The sequence below is a fragment of the Nuphar pumila genome, chromosome 10, assembly GCF_984573655.1.
Source record: "Nuphar pumila chromosome 10, dmNupPumi1.hap1.1, whole genome shotgun sequence".
Taxonomy (NCBI): Eukaryota; Viridiplantae; Streptophyta; class Magnoliopsida; order Nymphaeales; family Nymphaeaceae; genus Nuphar; species Nuphar pumila.
Window position 1 is genome coordinate 98,286,700 of NC_143258.1, and position 23,188 is coordinate 98,309,887.

At 37.7% G+C, this 23,188-nt stretch overlaps 1 protein-coding gene across 1 annotated transcript in view; it reads left to right on the forward strand.

The window, feature by feature from the left end:
• Positions 1-2,269: 2,269 nt before the first annotated feature.
• The window catches only part of LOC149827532 (pumilio homolog 23-like), a 31,535-nt gene continuing 10,616 nt past the window's right edge, over positions 2,270-23,188 (forward strand). The window contains exons 1-5 of the mRNA XM_090019444.1: positions 2,270-2,673; positions 8,866-9,229; positions 9,334-9,639; positions 15,420-15,590; positions 20,987-21,130. Coding sequence (XP_089875570.1) covers positions 2,414-2,673; positions 8,866-9,229; positions 9,334-9,639; positions 15,420-15,590; positions 20,987-21,130 — 1,245 coding nt within the window. The 5' untranslated portion in view covers positions 2,270-2,413. The remainder of the gene's footprint in view (positions 2,674-8,865; positions 9,230-9,333; positions 9,640-15,419; positions 15,591-20,986; positions 21,131-23,188) is intronic.

Consider the following 23,188-nt stretch of genomic DNA (forward strand, 5'->3'; position numbering starts at 1 on the left):
AATTTAGCAACTAGGGTTATGCGATGGATGATATACGTCGCTAGTCCGTTGCAAAATCTATCGCAAAGATGTTCAACGACAGATTAACAACGTATATCATCTGTCGCCAATGCGCATTTTCCTTGTAGTGGAATAATCTTGCCTTTACTTTTAATTAAGGTGAATGTTTGGATCATCATTATTTAAATTACAATAAAGAAGAAAAGAAGATTAGTGAGCGGGTGTGATGATGACGATGGCAATGGTGATAGTGGTGGTGGTGATGGCAATGTTAATGGTGGTGATGGTGATGATGATGATGTTAGTGGTAATGGTAATAGTTGTGGCAGTGGTGATGACAATGGTGATGGTGGGGATGATGGTCATAATGGTAATAGTAGTGGTTGTGGTGATAACAATGGTGGTGGTAGGGGTATCATGTGGTCATGTTTGGTTAGAACCTAGGTGGAATCAGACTTGGATTAGATTTTTGAGTATAGTATCAGGTTTAGACCCGAGTATAATCGAGTCTATTATAAGATAAACCATACTGGGACCTGATAAAAATTACATGAACCAGACTTGATAAAATAATATCTTTTATCATCTTTACATTGAAAATTTGCAGGGCATAATCGGAACTCAGGTTGGGCCTGGGTTTGGTATAAAATTTTACAAACTATACTTGGGTTCATGTATTAATCGGACATTTGAGTTCGGACCGGAGTCCTAATCGGGTCTTATTATTTGTCACCGTACCCAGACCCTATAGGGTTTGGTCCCAGCTGAGTCTGGATAAACCAAACCCATTGACACCCCTAAGTGGTGATACTGGTGAAAATTACAAAGGTGGTGGTGGTGGTGGTGGTAGTGGTAATGATAATGATAGGTGGCCGTGATGGTAATGGTGGTGATGGTAAAGGTAGTGGTGGTGGAGGTGGTGGTAATGGTGGTAGTTGTAATAGTGATGGTTGTGTGGATTATGGAAGAAAATAAGTGTTTCCGAAAAAAAAAAGGTAAACTTTTCCTTTTGAAACAAAAGGTGAAATTTATAAAAAAAATCATTCAAAAAAGTAAAAAAAATATCCTAACACCAAAACGTGCTCTTTAAAATAAGCATAAATGGCAACGAGCAATTTATATAAGGCGATAGAAACACGGGGTTAGTTTTCTTTTTTCTTTTTTTAGAACCTCGTACTCTTAAATTCAAAAGTGATATACTGCAATTCAAAGCCTGAAAAAAATATGAGAGGATTCTGTCAAACGCTGTGTGAGATTAGCAATCTCACCCAGCGTTGGTAGGATCCGCTCTCAAAAAGTATCCGGGTTTTAGTTTGATATATATTTTTGATAGCTTATTTGAAATCTCTCTCTCTCTCTCTCTCTCTCTCTCAAGTACGCAATTTGCGTGTCCGATAATAGTTTCGTGATGTATTTCACTAGGCATGATTGTGGTGTTCAAAATTGAACAACTGAACTCCACAGTTTTTAGTAACAGCTGATTATAACACGCTTACCTGGTGTGCTGGTTTCCTTTATTATTTAATGTATAGTAAAAGAATTACCTTCTTCTGTCTCAATTCTCAAACAGGACAACTTTGAAGCTGCCCTCATTCCTTGGTAGCATCTCTGTTTTCCTGTGATTTGCACCTCGCATATGGGTTCCACCCAACACTCAAACTTAGGCGTCCAACTGATGGCTAGGATTGGTCTGCATTCTCACCTGGATGTCGTCTGATCCCAGCCGTCCATATGCATCCGCTGGATGTCTAGGACCGAACATCAAAGAATGAGATCCTTTGGGTTTAGGGAAACCGGTAGGCATGATCACCGGCCTACAACTTTTCTTCCCTAAGCAGATGGCGGGCTGAGGATTTTACAAAGTACCCAGATCACACAACCCAGAAACCACTGCTGGCACAGGTTGTAGTTGTACTGTTAAGTAAAACACAGAAAATGGGGGTGAGAGTGTCCATTATTAAGTCTGATGCTCACAAATCCGACCACAAAACTGACTCGGATTCTATTATTTTTTGGGATTCATAACTAGAAGAAATCGCACCCAGCACTAAGACCTGATCGCGCTGGCTCAGCCACCTATGCTAAGTGTTGGCTTGCGTAGAAGGGCGACCCCCATGGGAATCGAAACTAGATCTAGCAGCCAAGTCCCCACCCCACTCAGATTCTATTCTACAATCAATATCCGAAAAACAAAATGCATCGTTCGCATTCGGGTCTAAGGTTCAACTTCGTATGATTCATTCCATTTGTAACCCGAGCCCTAAGACGTTCTCTCTACCTCACTTTTCTTCTTCTTCTTCTTCTCTAAGGCCTCTTTTGTGAACCTCTCTGTGAAAAAACTATGAACAACACACGGTCACAGTGCCAACAACTCGTTTGAGTTTTGGGGGTGAAAAAAGAGAAAAGTGCAAGGATGGCGTGTTACGGGTCGAAGGTCTTGCAGAGCAGACGGAGAAAGGGAATGCATTCGGAGGCTCCAAGCGAAGACGACGTGCCCTCCAAGCACGGGAGCACGAGAGGCAGCAGCAGCAGAAACAGGAAGCCCATGAATGGGAAACAACGCGCAGATGGGGACCAACCCACCAGAAAAGCTTCATCGGGAGGGTCCTCTCACCAAACCCACTCTTCGCAGCCGACTCCGAGTGCACCATCCTCTCGAGATACTGCTCTCAGGTTGTTCTCGTCCCTACGAAAATGATTCTTTCTTGAACATCATTTGGACATGCCGAGGCTATAGAGGTTTAGGCCTTTTGATGGCTGTCATTTTCTGTTTTTTTTTTTGCTGTGAGTCCACTTTTTGTCGTTCTATTGAGTTCAAACGTTCGTATTCATAATGCCCAATTTGATTCCCGTTGTTGCATGTCGAGTTCTCTTAATGTTAAGCATTTTGGTAATTTTGGGTCCTCGTAGAAAAGATGCGCTGAATGGGATGGTGATTCAATTGTTTGATGAGAGAAAACTGTGAATTTTGGCGTTTGGAAACGACACCGTTCACCCGTTCTGCTCCTCATCTTTGAAGCTTTTTTCCATGACTTTTTAGCATTCTTTGATTCTAGAAAGGAAAGAAAGAGGGGAAATCTAATGAGACATGTTGAAGTTTGTATGGTGTTAGTTTGGTTACTGGCCAGTATTTCTTTCGTTGTTAACTGAGTGGCTGCTACAATATGTGAACTTGGTATTGAAAAAGTCATTCTCTTACGCTTCAAATGTGTTTAGCAGGTGTATTGATAATTCTGATTTCTCTTAGTTTGGCTAATTTTGAGCTTCAATGTGTTAGCCTTCTCTTGCTTTGATATGATTGTTGATCTTAGTACGCTGGACCTTTTTATGTTGTGCCAATTTCGTCACATCGTCAGTGCGACTCAATTGATGCAATTTGGTATATACTTTGTGATTTCTTTACCGGGAGATGTGGTAGTAGCTTTGAGATCGTTGTTGATGCCTTGTAGCTGTAATATGCTACTTTTGCAGCGGCACAAAATGAGATTATTTGAAGGGTTCTTCATAATTCAGGTGTTAATTACTACATTTTGCATCAAATATGACCACATTTACTTCTGGGCAATGAAGATCTCAAATTTAATAAGTTGGAAACTGAAGCTAGTTCCCTTCTTCGCGTATATTTAATTAACATTTGATTGATGTAAAATGGATGGTGTCTGAGCTTAAATTAAACATGGTTCTGTTTACCGATATAAAATGGTTGAGCTCTGAGCTTAACTTAAACATGGTTCTGTATTTGAGGTGAATTATAGATGCAACATGAATGAACCAACCCTTTCAAAATCGATGTCTGGCTTTGCTACTGAAGAAAAGGTGCAAGCAAGCGAGATGCTTTGCACTGTTTACTTATTTTCTATAAAATATACTGTAGTTGCATTGACTATGGCCCGACAATGTTTATTTCAAAACCTCTAGTAAAGAGATTGTTAATTTCACCCCCGATCTTTTGAATTTCTTGTAACGACAATATTATCAACATAACCAGAATAGGAACTTTATGCTGCTGACAAACTGTGGTGGTCAATTGGTGTAAAACACGTCAAAAATTTTGATTCGTGTTGGATCCGGACCCGACCCGAGGCCACCCGCCTTCGTGCTTATAAAATGAAACGAGGAGGGGAGGGGTTTCCGGTACGAAACCCTCTCCCCCTCCGTTGCTCTCTCGTTTCTCTCGGTACCTCGACTCCCTCTCCCCTCTCACCTCGCGCCGGCGACCTCCCGTCCGGCAGCCCTCAGGTGACCTCCCCTCACCTCTCCTGGCTTCTCCTGTTGACGGGATCGGCACAGGCGACCCCGACCCGAGCTCCCTTCGGACCCTTCCGGAAACCCAAGGTCGGTAGCCCAGGTGCGCACCCCTCTGCCGCCTCCTCTTCCCCTTTTCTTCTTCCTTCCGTCGACCAACAGGGCCAGTCGGTCTTTTACGGCAGGGGCTTTAGCCCCTGCCACTTTGCCGACAGGTCGGCAGGGGTAAAACCCCTGTCGCATGTGAGAAAGGTTCCGTCTGGGGGTTTGGGGCCTCTGCCTGCCTTTTCTTTCACCAGGGAGGGTCGAACCCCTCATTGCTTTCCTGTTTTGATGCGCAGGGGAGGGTTGGACCCTCCCTGCCTCTGTTTGTCGCAGGAGAGGGCTCGAGCCCTCCTTGCCTTCGAGCTACGCGCGGGAGGGGACCCTCCCTGCCTTAGTAGTACGCAGGAGGAGGGGTCGAGCCCCTTCCTCCGTCCCTTTTACACAGGGGGAGGGGTCGAACCCCTCCCTGCTTGTCTTTTACACAAGGGGAGGGGTCGAACCCTTGCCTGCTTCCGTGTTTCGCTGGGAAGGGGCCGATACCTCCCTCTATTGGTCAGGGGAGGGGTCGAGCCCCCCTCACTGCACCCTCGTTGTTAGGGGAGGGACTGAGCCCTCTCTCTGCACCCTCTCTCGTTGCCTTCGCCAGTTTTAGGCAGGCAGGAGCGGATCCCCTACCTCTCTCGTTGCCTTCGTAAGCCCCTGCCTATGCTTCCTTCGGGTCAGAACAATGGCAGTGCCCTTGGCCTTCTATTTTGGTGTTAGCTTGCTAAGGATGTCGCTTTTGCAGCTCGGCTCGTACGATGGATCCCGCTCGCACCCCCGTGGCTTAAGCCGTCAATCTCTTATGCCCGCAAACACCATCAAGCTCGCAACTTCATGAGGTAGGGGAAGATTGCACGGAGGATTTGGACAATTGAATTAAGTTCAATTAATTAAAAAGGATATATATATATATATATATATATATATATATATATATATATATATATATACGAGTATGCAGTTAACTCAAGGATGTGATTTCGCGATCTTTGTCCTTTACTTTCTCTCATGTCTTTTTTTACTGTCGGGCTTTGCGCTCAGGCTTTGCGTTTGCACTCCTGTTTTCAGTCTTTACTTTGCCGTTGCGCTTTGCGCCCAGGCTTCTGCTTTTGCAAATGTTTCGTTACTGTCTTGCCATTGTAGATGACGCTCAAGTTTTTGTTTATTGCATCCTCGTAAAGGATGCAAAGTCATTTACCACTCTTTCTCTTGCGACAAGAGTTGACTCGGGGGCTTAACGATACATCCTCGACTAAGGAGAGGGATCCCCAACAAGAATCCTGGCTTTTCGAGTGAGCAGTCTTGAAAAGTAGACTTGATAAATTAGGGAGCTGCTCAAAAGCATCAAAGACTGCCTAAATTGAAGTATTTGGAAGGATGTGATTGGTTGATTTTGTTTGTCTATCCGACATATCTCGGTTTACCCCGAATTGGGGCTTGAACGAACTTCTTAGCGGGGGTTATGTTGAGAAACTCGTATCCCGTTTATTGAGGCCAGTATCGAGTTATGCAAGGCATGTAGATACTACGATAGCGGATGAGATTCTGGAAACTCGCATGCCAAATGTTGGCACAAGCTGATGACTGTTTCAAAAGATAAAGAATGTCAAAAGTAAAGTTTGAGAAACATTAGATGTTTGCGAAACATTTCTGTTGAGGCTCATATTGAGGAATTATATCCCTTTCATCCTAGAGTACTTGTAGTCGTGCACTGTACGCTAGTACTGCGATGATCGGATGCGACGGTCGAGCGACCTCGATCAATGCTAAATGCACAATGTTGTAATCACATAAAATGGTGATTGATCGCCTTCACAAGCAAGATGCTCGAGCGGTTGAAAGACCAGAGCATGTAGAATGAATCGTTAGTTAAGCAACGCCTAACACACTCATTCGCCTTTTGTTTCTGTCAAGGGAGAGGATGGATCGGTACAAAAACTTCAATGAACAGATTGTTAACAACCACCTCACGGGCAAAGATCTGGCCTCCCCAGTCATTGGAGTTAGGAGAAAGGGGACTACCAAACATTATCTTAGGTGGTAGATCACATGAACTTCTGCAGAAGTTGGATGCATCCGTTGCCAAGTAACTGACTGCTTTTGGGGAATCCTTTCTCGGCTGAAAGCCGTCCCCTTAGGAGCGGACTCAACTAGCTATTCGGGTTATTGAAAATACATAGAATAACAGTCGTTCAAACTAGTCTCAGTTGTTTCTACAATTCGTGGCTGCGCGTACCCGTAGGCAAGTAATATCGAAACGTAAGTCTGTTCACACTGGTTGATGGGTCATAAGACTTGCTAATTGTTGGGTAGTTCACAGCTTACGATCAAATGAATTGTTATGCTGCGTTTTGACAGTTGTATTGCTTATCTGTTTAACTGCTTATCTGTTTAAATTGTTATCTACTTTAAACTGCTTAGCATACTGAATTAAATGTACTTAATTCAGTTTTCTGTAGTCTCTCTTGTGCACCTACTAGTTTTTCGCAAAACTAGCCTATTTTATGGGTACAAGTGTTGATTAGGTGCATCACAGGCGATGACATGATTGCGAGATGACTTCAAGATTTCTTTTTCCTGCTTTAGCTCGCGTCCTGGATGTTTTTTGGTTTTGTCACGGATTTTCCTTGGGATGTCCAAATATTGTAATTTTGAGAACTTATTTCAATAAAAGTGGTCTTTTCAAGTGTTTTGCAAGTAACATGTGAAGTGAGTTTTGGTCCTTTAGGCTAACGTGCCCAAAGTTGTCAGCTTGCCTTTCTGAATTCAACAAAAGAATCATCTTCCGCTGATTACATGGACTCTGAAAGGAAAGAGATTTTTTCTAGTCTCTTGCTTGTTTTCTGAAAGGTTCACAAGTTTGAAATTTTGGGGTGTTACAATTGGAATGTTCAAGCTAAAAATTAGTTCCGCTTTTGTTTTGTCTCTTATTTATATTTTTTGTCAGTCCTTAAAGTAAAAGATTCATGGCCCATCTGAGTTTTTGGGTTGTCCTGCACAAGTCATGAGTTGTGACTGAAGGAGTCAAGTGAAATGTTACAGATTCCTGAATTTGGATAATGAAGAAGATTAGATTGTTGTATAAGAAAATTGAAAATAAAGTTCGACGCAATAATGCACGATCGAGATTGAAAAATAGTATTGTTCATGCATGGGAAATGTCTCTAGGAGATCGTAAGATGGCATTTTAATGATCCGGCCGTGTGTGTGGAGGGAACATATTGCTATGATTGAAACATATTTGGTGGAGGATTCTAAAAGATTGCAATTGAGCATGATATACAAGACTGAAGCAGGTTGCTTGATCTTGGAAGGATTTGGGATAAATGTGGATTCAGATTGTGATAGCAAAATAATGTAGATTTGAAAATTGGAACTAGAAGCACAGAACAAGATTGGATTTTAGTATTTAAAAACCAGGGAAATGTGAATTGCAAGTAAGAGTAACATCTCTCTCTCTTATGCGGGTTACATTTTTCCTGTTTTACAGAAAAGGATAACAGTGTGAGGGTAAATTCCTCATTCTTCCTCTTCTTTTTATATTTTCCCTTTCTTTATAAAGAAACTGCCGTAAGAAACTTATTGAGAACAAGCGAAATCTAACTGAAGATTTCAAGAATTTTTGTTTTGTTTTTTCTTTTTGTGAAAGCATAATTCATAGTTACTCCATTACATATTTGCACTTGTTTACAGAATTGTAGTGATCAATCTTTTATGATTCAGATTCTTACCTGAGAAACTTTTGTTGGATGGCCATGATCTTAAAGGAGGGAGTAATAACTAATAGTTTCCAATATTGTGTTAGGAGGAACTGAGTTCTTAAGTCTCACTTTTTATTTGAGTTTTATTGGTGTATGGGTCGGTTTTCGTTTTCCTTTATAATTGGGTCTAGGTATAATCTTTGAAGCTGAGCATGGGTTTGGTCTTGTGGGTTGGATCAGGGCCCAACTAGACAGGATCAATCTAGGGCATCACTGTTTAGTGATGTAGTGATGAGTTCTAAACTAAGGAAGACTGCTTTTGATGCCAAGGAGGCCAGGGTTCCCTCCAAGCACCCTCTCTCGTTCCCTCTTGTTTTTTCCCCTTGTACACCATCTTTTTCCTCACTCTCTCATGTCAGCCACCTTTGTGTCGAGATCGCAAGTGATTCTCTTGGTGCATCGGGTGCTAAAGATTGACCAATAGGTTGTGTTAGCCTGCTCCCTTGCTGTATTCACAGTTGGGTTGAGCAGCTGGTTCACCTACCAATAGGTTGAGAGAGGAAGGCTGCAACATATTTCTCCTGTTTATAGATGCAAATTGTGTCCTTTTCTGTATACAAGTGTTTTTTCTATGTTTATTCTAGAGCCTTTTATTCTTACGGCTAAACAAAGCATACCTCCCTCAAGATCCTTTATATCTGTGGTTGAGTTGCATAAAACCAATTCGGGTCCAACCATTGGTTTATGAGAAGATGCAATTGTTTTTACTTGGCTGCATTTGTTTAATTTCAGTGTGACTGATCCACTTTGTGCTTACCAAAAATTGATGTAGGAAAATGGTTGATCCTGAGGCTGCAAAATACTTCTCTGAGATTGCCTCTCTTCTTGAAGGGAGTGAAATGGATCTTGAAGAAAGAACTGTTGTATGCAGTAATGCCCTTGAAGAGACAAGGGGAAAGGAATTACAGCTTGCATCTGACAAGATTCTTAGCCGAGTAATGGAAACACTCCTTGAAAACTGCAACATAGATGAATTGTGTAGTTTCCTTCAAAGTTGTGCCAAACAGTTTCCAGCCATCGCCATGGACCAGGCAGGATCACATGTTGCTGAAACTGCTCTGAAATCTTTGTCTAGTTTTCTTCATAACGAAGATAATTATTCTGCTATTGAATACACATTGACTAAGATCTGCCAGGTGTGTGATTTTTCACTGGTTGTGCTGTATGCAACATTATTCTACTGGTAAAAAAACTGGTGGTATATAAGTGTAACGTGTTAGTTTTGTTGTTTTTTCTTCAGGAGCTGGCTGTAACTTCTGGCAATGTAATTCTTAGCTGTTATGGATCACATGTCTTCCGGAGTCTCCTCTGTCTCTGTAAGGGAATACATCTGGATTCTTCAGAAAGTTTCCATGTGACAAAGTCAGCCACCATTTTAGCAGAACGTTTGAGTGGGAGGTCAGGTCAGTCAGCTGGGAACTGCCTGGTCCAAGGTCATCAAGGATTTCCTGAGGAGTTCAAATGTTTAATAAGGGGCATCTTGGGATATGCCAGAGATGACATTGCAACTTTGCAAGTTAGTAGTTATGGTACTCTTGTCCTCCAGGTATGCTTACAAAATCTTGATATCATAAGCTATTTCAATTGAAATATGTTACAAACAAGGAGAAAAAAGGGATCATATTTGTGTTATTGCTTAAGCTTGTACTCTGTGATTTACTATGTATGAAGGTCTTGCAAAGCATAACTTTGTCTGAAATGCCAGCATTTTGGGGGCTTTATTGTGTTTCTCCATTCATACTTACTTTGACATAGACATATATACTAGGTTTCTTTCTTCTTCTATTACTCACTTATATGAGCACATTTTTGCTGTTTTTCTTTCTTGATTTTATTTATTTTTCTTTTTTTTAACTGTACTGTCTTTAGTAAATTCTCGAATACTATCTTGGTGCCTGGACTTGGTTGGAACTTGGAACCAGCAATGGTTGTTTTATAAGTTTACAAAAGTTCAATCATCTTTCCGAAAGTGTTTGGTTGTCCTGAAAAGTACATTATAGACTGTTAGAAAGTGAGTTGGAATACATTGGGTTCAATAATGAACCCATATTTATGCACGTGAAGTGCAAATATACCCATTAAAGGGAAACAACACAAGCACATAATGTGCTAACCCATAAAACCCATAACAAGGGAAAAATATGACATAAAGTCATAAGTTGCATATCATTGAAGAAACAATGGACAAGGGGTAAAAACCCCATTACAATGGAGCATAAGCTCCCTCAAGAAGTAAGAAATACAAAGGGGAAAGCCCCTATTTATAACAACAAAAAGGAGCCTTGGAGGGGCTCCACTCATAGACGTTGGAGCCCCTCCAACGGTCACAAATGTGACCGTTGGAAGGGGCCCAACGTCTATTTGAGTGGGCCCCCCAAGGTACCTTTTGGTACTTGAGAAAAAAGAAAAAGAAAAATAAAATAAATTACAATCACATCCATAAAGTGAATGTGCGTAAAACAGAGGAAAAGACTAAAATACCCCTACGACTAAACAAAAGGAAAATATATATTTTATATATATAAATAGGAGGATACACATACATATATACCATATATGTATATGTATCATCTTTTATATATATAAAATATATCTAATTACAACAATTGATTGGTACATTTTAACACCCCCCTCAAGCTTTGCAGGGAAACAAAAAGATTGAAAAAAAAAGGCAAAACTCCACGATGCTTCAGCGACTCCAAGAGGCTTCGGCAAGGATGCAATGAAACTTGAAATAGCCTTCCTCCAATTGTCTTCAAATGATAAACCCATTTCCCGAACCATCCAGGGTACTTCCCTTTGTCCTATCTCCAAGATTCTGAGAAAAGAAAACAACAAAGAACAAGTAAACAATATCTTTGCACTTTACTCAAAAAGGAACATTCCTAACAAGGTGCAAAATTTATGCATAATATGATAGTTACTTTAGTATGAAACGAAAAATTTAGAAAACCAAAGTTTCTAAAGCATACATTATGTTAAAACAAAATGAGCGGAAGCAAATTATGCAAAAATTGCAAGAATGCATAATGCATTCATAAGGTCCACCATTGGACAAATATAACCCCATAATGGGGAATAACAAAATGGTCCACTAAGGGACACCACAATAAGCCTACGAAGAGGCATGATATACATAAACATTATTGAATGAGGGCCCAAAAAGGCCATAAAGAGCATATGCATATACTTATCATGAAATGAATTAATACTCAAAGAACTCTTTAATAAACATGCTTCAAACATGTAATGAAGTGCCAAACAAGAGAACCAAAGTTTCCAAGCATACTTTAGGCAGAATAAACCCAAGAGTTCACAAGGTTTTAAAATCATTTATAAAAGACATACTTAATACACATTTTTGCATATAAGGGTGGCAAAAACCATAAGCACTTAATATATGGATTAAATGCTAAGAAATCAACTTGATATGCATATCAAAAATATGATTTGCTTGAAAAACACAAGTCATGAATGAAATTTTGCAAATTTCAACAAAAGTTTATCCATTACAAACATCTTCCTCATTAGTCTTCCAAAACCCATAAATCAAGTGTATAAGCTACTAGATCAAGAATATAAAGCCATTAAAGGCCAAAGACACACACAAAGGTGTGTAAAAGAACCTCTTGTCTACATATAATAATACTTGAAATAAGTGCATCTACGACAAGAACAAGAGAATACATGCCAACATGGACTAAAAAGTATCTCTTGTCTACGTAAAAAATACACTTAAAACCAAGTATGTTCAGCTACTAGAACAAGAGTAATAAGCCAACCATGGGCTAAAACATAATACATCTCTTGTCTACATATGATAGCACTTGAAATGAGTGAAATAAGCCAACCATGGGCATACATCTTAAGCGACTAGAACAAGGACACAAACGCCAACATAGGCTCAAAATCACACACCATAGTGTGAATCAACGTGCCTTGTCTACATATAAAAACACTCAAGAAAAGTGTGTTCAGCTACTAGACCAAGAGAGCAAAAGCCAACAAAGGGCTAAAAACACACGAAGGTGTAATAAAATTCTTGTTTAAATATGATGACACTTAGATAATGGGCATAAAAGGAAAAGACTTTTGAGGCAATAAACTTGTAATGAAAATAAACCTCGAATAAAACAATGAATTCTCATAACAATAACATGCATGTAAAAAATATCTTCAACAAGATACTATAATCGATAAAATAAAATTCTTGAGAACAAATGTGTGAACATACACATACCAAGAATACTTGTGAAAAAACACAAGAACACGTGCACAACGAGCACAACATACGGAATCACAAATGTGCAAATGCACTCATAAGATTCATAAAATAAAAGGTTGGGCTATAATCCCAAAACATCTTGATTTTAAATGTACCTTAAAACATTTAAGGTTTCAAATACCATATGTCCATCACATAAAAGCATCCATAATATCAATGGCACAAGAGAAAAAATGAGTGACATGCTCATAATTAGAGATCAAATAACAAATCATTTTAGAGTCCCAAGGTGCCCATAACTCACCTCAACAACCATCTATAATATGGAAGGTGGACAATCTAAAAATGATACAACACGAGGTGCCCATAACTCACCTCGTCAAACATCTCTAATATAAAAATACTAAGGCCAAATAAATGATGCATTAAATAACATGTGATGGACAAACATAAATGCCACAAAAGGGCAATAAACACATAAGGAATCATTTTCTAAATAAAAGTTTTTACAAAGAGGACCGATTAACAAATTGAATCAAAGGTCCAATATAATCCATCAAAACAATTTTGCATAAACACGAATTATGCTTAATCTTCAAAAGAAGTCTTGTACACCAAAAAAGGCTTACTATGCAACATAATATGAAATATTAAGCAACATCATGTGTATGAACCGATTTGGAACAAACAAGCCTTAACTATGAAAGACATAAGGTGCAATTAAACGGTGAAGTTGGTGAAGTTCAAAAATAACAAACTTAGGCCAATATAGGCATTCATAAAGATGGTGAAGTTCGAAAAAACTTATGAAATCTACTATTGCAACTTAAAAATGATAAACAATCATGAAATCTTCATAAAAGAGTATATACTCACAAGAAGATCATAAGGACCGAAAGGCCCCTTAAGGAGAGTTTGAACAAAAAAACATATACAACTCCCAAGAAGGAGAAAACTCCATTAAAGTGGGAGAAATCCCAACAAAATAGATTCATTAACAAAACCTTATGATAAATAAGATTGTACTATGGCTTAAATAAAAATTAAACATTTATTGAGGAAAAATTTAACACTCTTAAGTTTTATAAAAAAAAAACATGACTTAATAGATTATTACCTATTCCTAATGAAATAAGTACACACTAGACATTAGTGAAGACCATAACTTTTGTAATGAAATATGCGGAAAAGCAATAGAGTGCATTAAGCACTTACAACATTCACTAATGAGCAAACAAAAGGGCAAACACCAAAACCCACAAGAGACAATCACAACATAAAATTATAAATGTCTCTTATTGAAAAGAGAGAGAACTCTCTAAATGTTGAAAACATCCTTAAGAGTGTAAAGATGAAAAGAAAATCATCATATTCCATAAGATCATTTTAAAACTTAATTCAACCGGTATTATAAAAAAAAACTTTCTTAATTAAATGTTGCTCATATAAAACGGACACATAATATGGAATTTTTCATATATGCCAAACATTTTTCAAAAAACTATATTTCACAAGCATTTTAATCTTAACATACCTTTCTTTAAAGACTAAACATTCATATAAAGGTATTTTCATAAACAAGATTAGGTTTAAAATGTAAATTCAAAGTTCCAACGGTCATAAATTTTTACCGACCCATTAAAGCAAGTTTTGAGCAATCATATATCTAATTTTTCGCCAAACAAGTTATCATTTAAAGTTTTTCAAAGAAAAACATACGAAAACGATTCAATGGAGTAGCAAGTAACTCAAAAAAGACATAATGACAAAAAGCACACATAAAGAAAAGGACATATTACATTCTTCATACAATACTCAAAGAAATAAAATGCATACCGAATAACTATAAGAAAGACAATAGAGAGAAACGAACACTTCACCATTTTTCTTTAACAAATTCTTGAATACCACGCTTCCCGATGCACCAAAGAGCAACTCGATCTCAACCTTGCTCTGATACCATGTTAGAAAGTGAGTTGGAATACATTGGGTTCAATAATGAACCCATATTTATGCACGTGAAGTGCAAATATACCCATTAAAGGGAAACAACACAAGCACATAATGTGCTAACCCATAAAACCCATAACAAGGGAAAAATATGACATAAAGTCATAAGTTGCATATCATTGAAGAAACAATGGACAAGGGGTAAAAACCCCATTACAATGGAGCATAAGCTCCCTCAAGAAGTAAGAAATACAAAGGGGAAAGCCCCTATTTATAACAACAAAAAGGAGCCTTGGAGGGGCTCCACTCATAGACGTTGGAGCCCCTCCAACGGTCACAAATGTGACCGTTGGAAGGGGCCCAACGTCTATTTGAGTGGGCCCCCCAAGGTACCTTTTGGTACTTGAGAAAAAAGAAATAAAAAATAAAAGAAAAAGAAAAATAAAATAAATTACAATCACATCCATAAAGTGAATGTGCGTAAAACAGAGGAAAAGACTAAAATACCCCTACGGCTAAACAAAAGGAAAATATATATTTTATATATATAAATAGGAGGATACATATACATATATACCATATATGTATATGTATCATCTTTTATATATATAAAATATATCTAATTACAACAATTGATGGGTACATTTTAACATAGACATGGTAGTACTTTTCTTGTAAACATAATTTTTACAAGTATATCAATTAATGCAAGGGATTGCCATGCAATTTTGAAATTTGTGAGGTAACAAAGGTTCACAAGCTGTTAATTTTTTACTACAAGCTGTGAATATATGCAGCACACTCCAAGCTATATGTGTGGAGAGAAACACAGGAATGCCAGGGTAATATAACATTACACCACATTATAAATAATACAAGTGTTGGCTGGAAATTTTCAGAAATTCCAAACCATGTGTTGACAATACTTACAAAAAAACTTTTCGGAAAAGGAATTTAAATACAGAAACCCAGTTAATGATGCAGACCAAGAAAGGGCAAAAGGACCATTCTAGCATGGAAAAAATTAAAATTCTGCTCTATTTTTTATTAGAATATTCTTGCAGTTTCATCCAAGTTTCTTCCTATTTGACAAATGCTATCTCATTTGAATACTACATGGGATTGTTAGTAATTGCATCATTTTCTTGTAGACAATACTAAAGTTACTAGCAGGAGATGATCAGGAGTTGTTCCATGTAATCCCTATCCTCCTTGGCTGCCATAAGTCTAGCACATCTAAACCAGGTGAATATTTGGAAGCTGCAAAAGTGCGTGAAATCTTGGGTTTGCTAAAGGATACTGCATTTAGCCATTTAATGGAGGTAATTTGCTTAATACTTTCTTGTGTATATTGCTTATTAAAGCTTCATAAGCATGTGTTGCAGAAACATCCTTTTTGTTTATTTTTTCGTTTGTGTGTATGTCTGTGTGCACATGTGGCATGCCTGCTTGCTATTTAACTTATTTTGCAAAATGTAAAAATACAGCTAAGGTGAGAGTTGCAATTTTTCATTTTTGATATTGTACACTGTCCTCCTAGCTCAACATAATGCTATTATTTTAGTGTTTGTGTCAGTGGCCAGTACCAAGGGTCAGTGAGATTTTGAGAAATTGTCTATGCTGATGCATTTAAGATGGTTGAGAGATGGCATTAAGAAGAATAGCTACTTGTGATTTCTCAAAAAAAAAAAAACATTTCCTTCTCAAAAAAGACTAATATTTACCTGTTGATGGTCTTCCTAAAATATGTATCTATGTGAGTTTTAGCTAGCAAATTATAGGGGAGAGCTTGGTCTACAAAAAATATAAGAACATCTTCCTTGTCATGCACCCTTTGAAGATGATAGTTGGTGGTTCATTTCTGTCTGGGGAAGTGCAATGTGCTAAAAAAAGACGTGAAATTTCCTTCTTCAGACTTTATGAAATATTTTGCACTTTGGAGAATGTTGTAGACTTGTAAGTAATGAAAATCTTCTTGGGAAATTTTATTGCTCCTACATGGAGATGGGGCACTCTGATTTTGTGTCTTAAAAATGTTTGTCTAGTTGTTTCTCCTTTCCTTTGGAGATGCTCTGGGGCATGAGCCATTGCTTAGTTAGCAATTTCTGGAGTGGACTTGATAGAAAATGACATTTAAATTATAACACTCAGTGTAGATTAATCAGATGGTTTCTTCATTAGTTGAAATGACACTTCAACTTCATTTGTTTCTTGGTACACTATGGAAGTGCTGCTTACCATGTTCACCTTGCTGGATGTTTAATGCACTTAATTGGGTTAGCAAATATCTTCTCTCCATTGCTGTAATTTTTTTTAACTTCATTCTGGAGAAAAAGGATTGTTGAAGCATTCTAGGATCCCTGATCATATGATATAAAACATAAGTAAATACTATGTTAAACTTTGTGGCGTATGAGATGAATTTTGTTACTTCACTTGACTGTCCTACATGTGTTAGAAGAAGAATCAGAAAAATTGGAAGATCAATCTCCCAAAGACATAAGTACATATGCTTGAGGAGAAAATGAACAATCATGGCTGACCTCCTTGCTACACACCTAAAGGTGTACCTACTTAGGAGCCAACTAATCCTATTTCCAAAAGCATACGTGATTCCAGTGAAGCTCTTGCTGATAACCTTCCAATTACTCTAAGAAGAGGGGATCAGTTGTGTGCTTGCCACTTTCTTTGTCGTTTTGTTTCTCATCATGTTGTTTTTGAACCATACAGAATGTTTATGGGCAATCCAAAATTGAATCCAATTCGTAAAAGTATAGAAGAGTCAACATCACATCCAAAATGGACTGAAACCATGATGAGCAAATGAAAGCTCTAAAGAGAATGATACTTGGAGGGTTACTATGATTCCAAATGTAAGAAAAGCAGTGAGGCCCAAATAGATCTATAGTCTAAAGTCCAAATCAGATGGATCCATGGATAGATACAAAACTAGATTAATTGCCAAGGGGTCCATTCAGATGCATGGTATCAATTATCATGAAGGCTTTGCTCCCTTAGCTAAGTTGAATCTCATCAGACTTATCCTTGCCCTAGCTTACAAAAGATGTGTCTCACATGAGTTGGATGTGAAAAATGCATTTTTACATGAGAATATTTAGAAAGATATCTGTGTCTCCTCTTCAAGGGTTCTACCCTCTAAGGGCAATAGAAGTGAAGTGTGTCAATTGAATAAAGCAATTTATGGGTTAAAACATTCATCTCGTGCATGGTTTGAGTATTTTAGTAGCCATCATTCAATTTGGCTACAAGTATTAGTGATCACAACTTATTTGTGTAAGAGAGAATGCTTCTATTATGATATTGTATGTAAATGATATAGCAATTACAGCTATGTCACAGGGATTCTGCATAGAGGCTGCCACACCTGCATCGACGCGACGTGGGATTGGATGCAGCACCCGGTGTGGTGAATGTGACCCTGAGTGCGGTCAATCCACACTCAGGGTTATTTTTGTCCAAAATAGATACATTAAAAAAATATTTATTTAAAGTTTTGTCTCATATACAAAGCTTTGAAAGTTTGAAACGTTGTGCACTAAATGTTTTGAGCCACACACATTCTTTTACTGTTTTTAAAAAGCTTTGTCATAAAAAGTTGAGCCATTACATTCTTTTATACTTTGTATAGAGCTTTATCATAAATGCATTAATAAAATAAGTGAAAACTGCATTGGAATGAATTTCTATATTAATTGGAGAGAATCGAGTAGGTCGGATTTTGTATTAAATGGGGAGAACCGAGTAGGTCGAACTTTTGTATTAAATGCATTAATAAAAAAAGTGAAAACTGCATTGCAATGAATTTTTGTATTAAATGTATATAAATTTAAATATGATTAAGCAATACCTGATTAAACAATACTTCTAAATTTTTATTGTTTCTTCTGAAAAGCAGATTTTTTTATTGATTACCCTCCTGAACCCCCGCACCCAAGTTTTTTTAAAGTGCCGCACCCGCACCCGCACCTATGTGACATAGGATTACAGGAGATGATGTAGATGGAATAAAAAGGTTAAAAGAGAGGATACAAGAGGAGTTTGATATTAGAAACTTGGGAGCACTTAACTACTTTCTTGGGATTGAAGTTCTTCGATCAAGGTGTGATCCTAACTGAAACGACATGTTCTAGACTTCCCAAAATTACTGGAATATTATGTTGTAAAGCTATGGACAACCCCATCGAGCCTAATCATAAGCCAAGAGGATGTTGAGATGTATCAACATATATCTCACCATTACATAGCCAGATGTGGCATATTCAATAAGTGTGGTGAGTAGATAGGCGTGCCTGCCCCCCAGAAGATTTTTTTTTAATAAAAAAAAATTGGACACAAATGACCGCACCTAGGGTCGGGTTGACCACACCGGGTGCCGCACCTGCGTCGCGTCGCGTCGACGTGGGTGCGGCACCCGGTTTGCCGAGTCCCTGTGACATAGGGCATTTCTATCTTTGTAGCCATTTTCACTATGCAGGGTCACTTTTGTTATTTATCCACCCCTTTTGCGATTAATGTGTATAATGAACAGTGTAACCCGATATGCAAATCTGAGCCTCATTTTTTCCCTTCATCGTTGTCTTCTTCATTTTTTCTTCCTTATCCTCTTCCCCTAATCTCAAGCACTTATTCCTTTTCTTTTTGAGACAAAAACTCAATCACTTATTCCTAATGTCAATAGTGTATGAATACTGTGGATTGAACATATCATATGGTACTTCCAGATCTGTGTGGAGAATGATTGGTTTGATTGATGACAATATGACAGTATATGAATTCATTTTGTTGTTTACTTGCAAATATATCTGGTCTATTGATCTATCTTGTATCTGATTTCTTTTTGAAGATAAAGATGAACTTTCTCTAAAGAGGAGATAATCAGTAACAAGTCACAAAAAAATATAAAAGAGTAGTAACTTCAAAAATGACTGAAATCTAAAAGAGAGTAAAACAAGGTATATGCTTAGCTCAATTTATTTGCTATAAAGTCCCCAGCCTACTCGACCAGTCCCATTGTATAGCAATACCTGCCTACTTTGCTTCAGCATAAAGTTGTAATTGTGACTGTATTCTCGTGTGTATTGTCGGCGGGTTCTCTTTCTTGTCATTATAAACCCTCTTATTCATTCTTGCCAAATATATGCCACCTTGCCAAAAAGATCCGTCATCTCCGATCTGTTTAACATTTCTTGCCTTTTAATCTGGTCCATGGGCCTATAAGGATGTATCTAAAGGATGTGATATCCCATGTGCTGAAGTTTCATTCCGGCCAGGATAGTTGAGAATGTAAGAGAAAGAGGAGTAGGCCCAAAGTAGGTGCCAGGATGTCTCTTCATTCTTGCCACACAGTTGCAGGAGACCAAGTGAAAGCCTCACTTTTTAAAGCTTCCCTGGGTCAATATGCTGTCTAGCAAGACTAGCCAAGCAAAAGTTACTGATCTTGAATTTGATGGGGCCCCAAATGTTTTTTTTTTCGGAGTAATGAATTTAGGGATTCACTCATAGAAAAATAACTGGATTTTGAAGTTAAAAGCCCCCATCTATTGAGCATTTTCTTTTAATAAAATCCTCCAAAGAGTTCAAAAACCGATTTCTCAGTTTGTGGGCATGGTGACAAATGTTAAAAGCGACAAAATCTCGTTTTTCAAAAACTCATGAGAAATTGAAATTTTTTCATAAATCTCACATTTTTTGGCAAAATCTCAGCAATAAAAAATTTAATTAAAAAAATATAAAATTAGTTTTTATAAGAAAATATTAATAAAAAATATTTAAAAATAAAAATACATGGTTTTTTCACTATAAATAGCTGTTTAAAATGTAAATATCATGTTTAAATCACGGTATTTATGTTTTTTCATAAATCTCATGATATTTTGAAAATCTCACGAGAAATTGCCGTTTTAGACTTTCAGGCAATTTCTCGTGATATTATCACAAGATTTTCATAAATCTTGCGATATTTGTCACTATGCTTGTGGGTAGGATCTAACCAATTTTCAACTACATTAAGCGATGACTCTTATGGAATGATATGCCCCATTCTCCTCCACCAGGCCAGCAATCAGCCATCATACTCTGTTTATTGGTAGCTGGTTGATATGGGTTATGAAATCTCAATCTTAGTTTTCTTTTCTTGTCCATGGGTCCAACCAAAACATAGCATTATGGCCATCTTCCAGTGTTGGACTGATGCACTCCTCAAAGTCCATCAAAACCTTCCATATGCCTGAGTAATTGTTTCCCTGGGTTCTATTCCCATGTGAAAGATAGTCCCATTAGCCCACATGTTTTATCAATGATTACCGCCAGCTAGTATCATAAAACAATTCTGACCTTCATTTTGTGGAAAAAAAGAAAGATATTTTGCTTCTACTACTGTGTTCTTGAAAATAATAGTTTTTAATAATTATTTATTTAAATACATGCCAACAAGCAGACAGTGTATGATATTCTTGTCATGCCACTTGCATCATGAGAAATCTTTAGAAACATAATAAGGATCATGCATGTCAGATCATGTCTTTTTTAGTCTTTCTTTTTGTGTAAGCCTATCCATTCTGTGTCAACATTAACTATAGGCATTAATCCCATTTCAATGCATTTTCAAACAAATATTTGACATGTAAAGAAGATTATGACCAACTATTTCCAATTCATACTTTAATAGGGAGATATTCCGGCTTTTTGCATGTTGCAGGTCATTCTGGAAGTGGCACCCGATACTTTATATGATGAGATCTTCATCAAAGTTTTGAGGAGTTCCTTTCTGGAAATATCATCTCATCATTGTGGCAACTTTGTCATTCAAGCTTTAATTTCTTCTGCAAGACACAAAGATCAAGTATGTGCTGGTTATCTATTCTTTGGCTGATCTGCAAATGTTGTTTTCATTACACACGAAGATTTGCACAAATGGAAGATTTATTAATTTTATTTGAATCTCCTGTTTTGTTTTTCAAACTTTTGGTGTTAAACTGTTGACTGCCTTTATCAGAATTTAGTTTGTATGTGGACTTCAGTTTTTGTTTGGGCATCTTGATTAATATGTCTAATTGGATTAGCAGCTGCCTTAGTGCTATTCCTGGCTTAATGCCAACCAAATGTCAGAACGGGTTAAATATGAGGATCATGACCCACAAAATTGTGAAGCATTTACATACCCTTTGTTTTTGGATTGTTGATGTATGTATGCTGAGTTGTTTTTCTTGAAAGGTATGTGTATAGAGATAAAGAAGTAGAAATGGACTCTTATCATGTTTCCTTATTTGCACTTTGTTGTCCTAATGAACATCAAAATAGCCCCCATCTGTCATGGAGTTTACACAGTGTCAAGAGACAAAGTTACGGCTAGAATATCTAAAATTAGAGGTTGCAGGAATAGAAGATGGTATGTGTATAGAGATAAAGAAGTAGAAATGGACTGGTATCATGTTCCTTATTTGCACTTTGCTGTCCTAATGAGCATCAAAATATCTGTCATGGAGTTTGCACAGTACCAAGCGTCAAAGTTACAGCTAGAATAGCTAAAATTAGAACTTCATGCATCTGGGCTTATCTTGTTTTTTAGGGGAAGAAAATTTTCATTGGAAGATGAATGGAATATATGACTAGGAGCCATCCAAAGCAAAGAGCAATTATTGCAACGAGAAGAACATGTGCCTACCTCTACTGTTTGGATTCTTTTGAGCATATCCCTCAAATACTAGTATCTTGAATGGGGTTCCTGAGATATTTCTTGAAGAGCTTGAGTAGGAGTTTGTGGCTTGTCTTGTTTTCCCTCCAGCTATGTGTACATATATGGAAAAAATATGTATGGGTCTTTTTTCATGGAAAGTAGAGATTTCAAGTGGTGAGATCTGAGGTGCGTTTGTTATGATGGCTTCCTTAAGGGAGAACATTACCATCGTTAGTTACATAACTTCTCAAGTGATGAAACCTATTGGAGGGGTTTCTTCATTCTCTAGTAAGAGTCAAAGCTTCCAAATCACCAAAGTGAAGTGCAATTTAAATGTAGTTTCTATCCGTCAAGGGAAGCTTGCTTAGGTCAATGGTGGAGTCAAGAATCCCAATGAAAGTGATCCTCATTGTGTGGATTGGGAGAATAAAAGTTACCTTGCCATTTGCTTACTTCCTATAATCCATGGACCCATCCATTAGAGAAACCTTTTTAATTTTTGAGACCCTAAAGGGATTTTGGATGCATGTTTGAAAAACAAAACTGTGGCAAAGAAGTACGATGTTATATATAGAATTTGGAGATATAAGCAAGAAGGCTGGTCATTGAATGACTATTACAATGACTTGGTAAATTTTGGCAGGAAGTGAGCCTCTATCAGAGCTAAATGTCCCGTGTAAGAAGGTAAGAAAGGTCAGAACTCAGAAGAGGTGTGATTTATTGTATAAACTTGATATTGAGCATAAGCATATCAGGTCAAATATCATGTGGCGTGAGGAATTACCCTCACTAGGTGCATGTACACCCTTCTTTAGAGAGAGAAAATAGAGATGTGGCTATCTTTGAAGAACAAGGCATTAAAAGATCCACTCTCCTTTGTGAGAACCCCTCCCAAAAGTTCAGTGAAAGGGGTAGAACCACAGAGGTAGAGAGAGAGTGTCTACTTAAGGCCGTGGTAGAGGTCTCAACTTTGTGAATTAGAAAATAAACTCAAGTGTACTCATTGTAGGAAGGCTAGGCATACTAGGAATCAATGTTGGGACCTAGCAAGGATGCCTACACCTAGGGTACTCAAGCATAAAATGATGGTCAAGAGAAGAAAAACCTTAAAGATTGTGAAATGGCTCTTTTCAGGAAAAGTATTTAGGAATTGTAGCTCAAGTCTGCTGATCATACTAAAGAGGGTGTATCCATCTCCATGCATCTTAACTCATCTGGCATCTA